The sequence below is a fragment of the Austrofundulus limnaeus genome, unplaced genomic scaffold (genome assembly GCF_001266775.1).
Source record: "Austrofundulus limnaeus strain Quisiro unplaced genomic scaffold, Austrofundulus_limnaeus-1.0 Scaffold1783, whole genome shotgun sequence".
Taxonomy (NCBI): domain Eukaryota; kingdom Metazoa; phylum Chordata; class Actinopteri; order Cyprinodontiformes; family Rivulidae; genus Austrofundulus; species Austrofundulus limnaeus.
In genome coordinates, this window is record NW_013954185.1 from 29,404 (window position 1) to 36,381 (window position 6,978).

General features: G+C 38.4%; 1 protein-coding gene across 1 annotated transcript; it reads left to right on the plus strand.

Annotated features, from left to right (window-relative positions):
• Window positions 1–1,301: 1,301 nt before the first annotated feature.
• On the plus strand, window positions 1,302–6,781 carry LOC106536348 (endothelial cell-selective adhesion molecule; the record flags this gene model as incomplete). Its single annotated transcript, XM_014033602.1, is given in 4 exon segments — window positions 1,302–1,727; window positions 3,912–4,057; window positions 6,035–6,236; window positions 6,626–6,781. Coding segments are annotated over 4 exon segments (565 nt in total), but the record flags the coding sequence as incomplete, so codon positions are not given.
• Window positions 6,782–6,978: the final 197 nt, after the last annotated feature.

The following is a 6,978-nucleotide window of genomic DNA, read 5'->3' on the forward strand; positions in this document are numbered from 1 at the left end:
GTACTTAAGTAGGTTTTTTTTGAGGATTTGTAATTTTACCATTTTTAAGAAGCTACTTTTACTTTTATTTTGATACATTTTAAAGCTAAAAATGATACTTTTACTTCTTTACTTTAAAATGTAACACATGGTTACTCATTACAAAATTAAATATGTTCGAACTCATCATGAAAGATGTTTCTGCACTCTAAAAAATGACGTGTTGAATTTACTCAAAGTCTTGTCAACTGGTTCCACTAAGTCTASTTGAGTAAACTGAGCAAAGAATATACATATATTGCTCAGTTTACTCAACCTGGCTTAGTGGAACCAGTTCGGTTCAGTAAATTCAACAGTTTATTTCTTAGAGAGTGTGTAAAAGTACTTTTACTTTCYCAATTTTTGTGAACAGTTTTATGACTTTTACTTGAGTAGTTTTCTCATCAGTGAAATTCTAATAAATTTAATAAATTTAATTTAAATGAGTGAAAGTATCGGTTTTTCACCTTTTAAGATAACGTTTTGAATAAAAACACAATGTTACTTCCTGGTGGGTAGCTGAAAGTCATCCCCATCGCATATTCCAACATAGACAGACAGACAGACAGACTTTATTGTCTGTTCCAAGGGTGACAGAAAATTGTCTTTGACAGGGCTCCATGTTAAAAACATACATTCAAAAATAAGCTTCATATCTGGACTCTTTTCAAAATAAAAGCCTTTTTTCCCTTAAAGTTGATTAGCCTTGGCAGCCATCTTGAATTTGGTTAAATTCACAAGGTAATCAGACAAAATCTGTGCAGTGGTTCATAATTTTGCTAACTAACAAATATTTTCTCCTCTCAATTWATCATGTGAAGAAATTAGACTTTTAGCATTTTAAAAAACAGAAAATGTGTCCTCTGTTTTATGGGCAAATTGATACAATTATTCCTTTCAAGACACATGCTGACTCCCTATCTAGGCGTTTTAATTCCTCTTTAGGTTATTTTCTGATGTAATCTCTTATCTTGTCAGGACCAGTTCATATGGGAACCAAAGCCTGGGTCTAATCCCAATATTTTTGGGTTAGGTTCAGGGCTGAGGTGAACTGGTTTAGGCTCAGGGTTGTGCTACAGAATAGACAGGAAGTCACAACAACAAGGTCCTAATAAAAATACAAATTATTTTTGAACTTTAATTGTTTTTATTATGTGTTTGTCTTTTTATGTCTCATTTTCAAACTTTTACAGAAAGTCTTCCAGCTAACATCCAGACTCAGCAGAGATCACGTGTTTATAAATGATAAAATAAATAAATAAATCAAAGATACCCAGGGAAAATGGTTTAGTGGAGATTAAGAACGTCCACGCTGTCCTCATTTTGAYGACTGAAGCTTTGAGACTTTAAAGTTACAGCTTCTTGTTTCTGTGCGTTCCTCCTCCTGCCGGGAGCCTCCAGCTCTCTGGTCTTCCCTCCCCGTCAGCCTGCAGACGGAGGAAGGTGCGGCGCGTCCGTCCGGCTGAACAGACGTGGGGATCTCAGCCAGTCTGTCTGCGGATGCTTTCACTCTCTCTTTCATCCCTGCCCAGCCGTGATCCTCACATGAGGACTCTGTTTTCCTCCCTGCCACCGAGAGGCAGCGRCTCTGCTTTCATTTCTTCCTTCAGCTCTTGAGCCGAGCTTCAAACTGGAGACTGTGGTAGAGATGGACTGCTGGGATCATCTGATCCAGCTTCAGCTGGCTGGTTCAGGTGACTGGGCTCCCTGTGAGTTCCACAACCCTCGTCTCTGATTGTTGCTTCAGTATTTTATTCCTCTTGTTTGGTGTGGATTGTTGTGAGCAGCTTGTGGGTTTGTCACAGTTAAATTTTCTTTTCTCAGTAAGTTAGTATGTTTTTTTCCTCTAATCAAGAATTTCTTGTCCTTTTAACATCCAATTACACTACATATGTTTAGCTTTTAATATTGAATTGTTCTGTAGAGATCTGCTCTGTAGTAAGTTTAAATAAATGTTCATTCTTAATTAGTTCTTGATTTATTTCTAAGTTTTTAATTTGTCAACAAACTAAAGTTATTCAGCAGTAAAGCCTTAAATGGTAATAACTTAAACTACAGTATATAATTGAGATTGAAATTTGGAAAGTTCCATATTTGTCATATTTATGGTTGCTTGCTTGTTTTATATGGTAGAGAATAAAGATTATTTTAGGCATATTCATGCCAAATAATATACGAGAAAGAAAAAGAAAAAAAATCTGTGAATAAACCAAGTAAATCCATATATTTTAAACATAATGGAAACCAAAGAGTCCTTTATTTTCCGAAAATATATATATATATTTTTTTTTCCATGGTTTGTGATCCTATAGTGTAATTTACCTTTTAAAGCATATAATTTAACTAAAAGCAAAAATAAACACAGAGGTTTTAAAGTCAGTTAATTGGCCGCGTTCCTTTTGAGTCAACTGGGTGAAGACCCGGGTAGMTGAAAAGACGAGCAGGGAAGGGAGGAGCTTCTTTCTAAATGAAGAGTAAATTGTTTGTTTTATTTCCTTCAGTCTTGTGGTTTCACCAGTTTAGCTGCCGGATCTGACGGGGACATTCAGCTGACTTATCTGCTTCACAAACCACGCCCACCCGGCTTTTGAAAACCAAAACTTGCACGTTACTTGTCATATGTGACCGTTTTTGTGGCCTAATACATGAGGCGTGTGGCATTATGCAGATTTTATTTTTCTGGCTTTAAACTAGGGCTGCACAATATATCAAAAAAATTAGCGTCATCAYGATAACAGCCTGTGCAGTATGCATATCGCAAAMTGCGTAAAGTGCAAGAAATGGTTGGRTCAAAAGTTTACATTTACGAGTTTCRTCACTCAGACAGAAGCTTGAAGTATTTCACCAATCAAATGGAGCTCTTCATGTGTTTGGCCAATTGGATGGATCTCTTCATATTCTTAAAAAATCGTGAAGGAATGGAATTTATTTGTTTGGTTTTTTTTGTTATTGTTTTGCTCTGTACCCATAGCAGAAAGACATCAACACTACTTGTGTATTTGTTCATTTATCGCAAATCATATCATCATAGCAATATTAAGCACTGTCACACATCACAGGTTTTGCTAATATTGTGCAGCCCTACTTTATACTTTATACTCAAAGATAATCAGCTGATTAAACAATAATTATTGAGCTAGTTAATGATTAAAGGAACAGTGTGTAGGATTTTGTCAAATCTTTTAGCCGAAATTGAGATAATCACTAATGACAATAATAAAAAAACACGTCTAATCATTGCAGACAAAGACTTTGTTTTATTATTTTTACCTCATAAAAAGCTGTTTATATCTCCATGGTCGCAGGTCGCCAATACAGGCAGCCGCCATCTTGTCTACGAAGGCTCATGAAGGACAAACTGCGGTGGCGGCRTCAAAAACAGTTTTAGTTGTAATACTATAAATGTAATATTTGTTGTCTGTCATTGTAGCTGGGATAATTTTACTTATTAAAGCTCATAATCTTACCACTTGAAACATCACTAGCCCTGAAGCTGCTGGTAGACATCGCGGTTGGAATTATCAAAGGTTTTTGACACCTGAGAGACACCGTAGCAACTCCTTTGTGTTTGGAAGAAGGGGAGGGGGTGGGGGGAGGACCAGGGAGGATGATTCAACCACTCAACCACTAGATGTCGCTGAAAACAACAAATTCTACACACTGTGCTTTTAATCTACCAACATTTTTAGTCGTGTTTTTGCAAAATGCAGATTTTCTTAAGTCCCTTTTTTTTAAAAAAAACTAAAAACAATGTAAACTGGTCAGAAATGGTCTGATTTATGAGCCTGATAAAAAGTACTTTACATCTGAAATATTCAGGCTGCCACGGATTATAAATCTCTCACCGGCAGATATTTAACTAAAGGCCCGAACCACCTGTGTTTTTGTTCCAGGTGACACTAAGAAGGTGGAGATGCCCAGCAAAGAGATGGAGGTGGTGAAAGGTCAGATGGTGGTGCTTCAGGCCTGGTACAGCCCGAGCTCTGACATCTCCCTAAACTCTGTCGTCTGGCAGTTTACACGCAACGAGTCCAAACAGGTGAGGAGATCCCACTTAAGCTGAGGTAGAACTGTAAGTTTGGGGTACGGATTGTAAAACTTGAAAAGTAAATATAAACTTTATTAAACTACTGCCAAGTCTAAAGGCAGTTTTTAAACCTGGAAATCATTCTGGTTAATTTGTGACACCAATAATTTCATTGCAGCTTTTGATGAGTGTGTCGCCTCGTTTCACTATCTCCGTCAGCTTTTGAAACCTCCTACASAACCGTGGTTTTCCGGTGACCCTGGTCTGACATCTCTGTGTTGGGGCGGAAAAAGAGCCACTTTAAAGGAATTACAATAAAATACACTCAACTGCTTTTGTTGATCCTCTTGAGTGCTATCGCAAAGTTCACTGAACGTACAATCAAAAAGCTTGGCTAAAACCACAAACTGAACAGCTTTAGCAGGATACTTGTTAAAAATWGTAAAATTAGTTTCAGTTCGCTGTCTTACATCTGCTCAATGAAAGCCTAAGGAATATTTTTTTCCCACTTTTTAAGGCCTTTAATCATTATATCATCAGAACATCACCAGTCCTCTGAATGGAAAAGGATGGACTGTCCACTCCAGGTTGGGGATGAGGATGCAGAATAAAGGAAAGCTATGGAACACTGGGAGAGACTAAATTCCTATACTCCTAGAGACTCAGCGTACACAAGGAAATGTATTTAATGGCTACAAAAGTGGATTTTGAATATGTCCACTTGAGAGATAAGGAATGGATGGATCAATTTGTTTGTCCAGGTATTGCAAACATCACACATCACGTCAAAGCAGAAGAAGAGAAAGAATTCCACTTTTAGCTGCACTGCTTCCATGCAGTGAACCTCTACACATTTGAATGTGTAGTATGTGTGTTTACATGCATAATCTAATCTAAACAAATTCACTGTGTGATGCGTCCGAGCTTATCTCCAARAGAAAATCAGCCTAAGTTTCACCATCTGTACATATCAGGATAATCTTCATGGATGTCAGTTTCTGCTGTTAATCTGCACATCTTCCCATGGCTACTGCAAACAGAATTAAAACTAGTTCCCGTCAATGAAAATACGCATTAACGTTGAACTGTTTTGTGAAAACGGCTCAGCCGGAARATAAATGTTTGTTTCCTTCCACTAATTCTGGGTCAAAATACAATTAATATTTTAAAGTGCATGTGACATCATTCTTTTATTAAATATTTGTGGTTTTTTTTATATTACGTTGATAACATATTGCCAAAAACAAATCCATGCCATTGAGATGAACAGTTAAAATATTTGCACGTGAAGTAACAGGAAGTGATGTCAGAGGGGAGTGTCTGCATGTTAACAGAGCATTGCTACAATAAGAACGTGGAGAGAAATATGATGTTTCTTTAGGTTGTTTTGAGTCATTATTAGAGAGATGAGAGAGTCAGAGTTCAAATATTATTGTTTCGATAAACAAAGACCAGGGAGTTCCCTTTCTTCAAAAGATCCCCTTTGATGTCACTTCCTGTTTTACTTTGGCGGAGCTGAGTTCAAAAGAAAATATGCCAGTTATGTAACAAAATGGGTAAAACCGTGTGTGTTATGAATATAGAGGTTTTCTTTGACTTTTTGTATTTGAAGGATATACATGTCACAGGTACTTTAAAACAAAGGTTCTCACACTGGGATCTGTGAGAGACATTTTGGGGGTCCTCAAAAAATTTCACGAAATTGTTAATTTTTTTTTTTTTTCAAATGCATAAAGAACAATGAACAAATAAAACAAACATAATAAACAAATATATTCCCATGGCATTTAGGGGTTGAAACGACAATGAATTATCTTTTAAAACAGCATGGGGTTTATGAGGGGGTCCCTGGAATTTTATTTTTTCTTTTCCCCATTGTAAGGGGTCCCAAGACCCAAAAGGTTTGAGAGCCCCTGCTTTAAAACAGGTATGATATCGTTTGGAACTTTCTGAAGAGTTTTCCTGTCTTGTTTTCTTTTTGGGGGGCAGGTGATAAACTTCAGCTCAGGTAAAGTGGGACACGGTCAAAACGAGTTCACCAAGAGGGTGGGCTTCAGCGTGGCCATGCCCTCAGCCAACCTGTCCATCTACATCAACGACACCCAGGAAACGGACTCGGGTCACTACATGTGCCACGTCATCGTCCCCGGAGAGCAGGGCCTGACCGGAGAGATGCGGCTTAACGTCAAAGGTAACACAGTCTGCGGCGCCAAGAGGACCTTCAAAGGTGAAATGTAATCAGGAAGGGTCGGGCGGCGAAACTCGAGCTCGGGCCGAGGAAAAGCTGGCTGTTCTGAGGGATTTTGGATTGAAAGTGTCCGTTGGAAAAAAATATATATATATTACGAAAGCACTGCCCAAATAAAACTCATCTGCTGTTAAGGGATTCAATGAGCTCTGAGAGAACTGTCATCTTTCAGAAGCAGATGGAAACTAGAGGGGAGGGGGAGGGRCTGAAATATCTGCTTAATTTTTAAACAATCTGGCCACTGGCCCTGAGAAATCTCTGCASTGCCGAAGCCGTGGATTAAAACAAAAGGACATGTTCAAATCAATAACCCTGTCTGTCTGTCCGTCCAGTTCCWCCCTCGCCTCCGGAGTGCAGCCTGACGGGAAACCCGGTGGTGAAAGGCAACGTAACTTTGAGCTGCAGGTCCCAGCACGGAAAACCTGCCCCTCAGTACAAATGGACCAAAGCTGCACCCATGTCTGAGGTCTTCTTCTCCCCGATGCAAAGTGAGTGAGCACAACGGGATTAATGAACCTCTAAACTGCTTTCAGCTGCTTTTTATGAKTGTGACAGCAGAAAAAAATATTATATTTCCAGGTTATGTTTTTGCATTACTGCCCATCATAAATACAGCTGGGTGAGCACAAAACCAGAGGTGTATAGTAACAAAATACTGTACATTTACTTTATTACAGTGATTAAG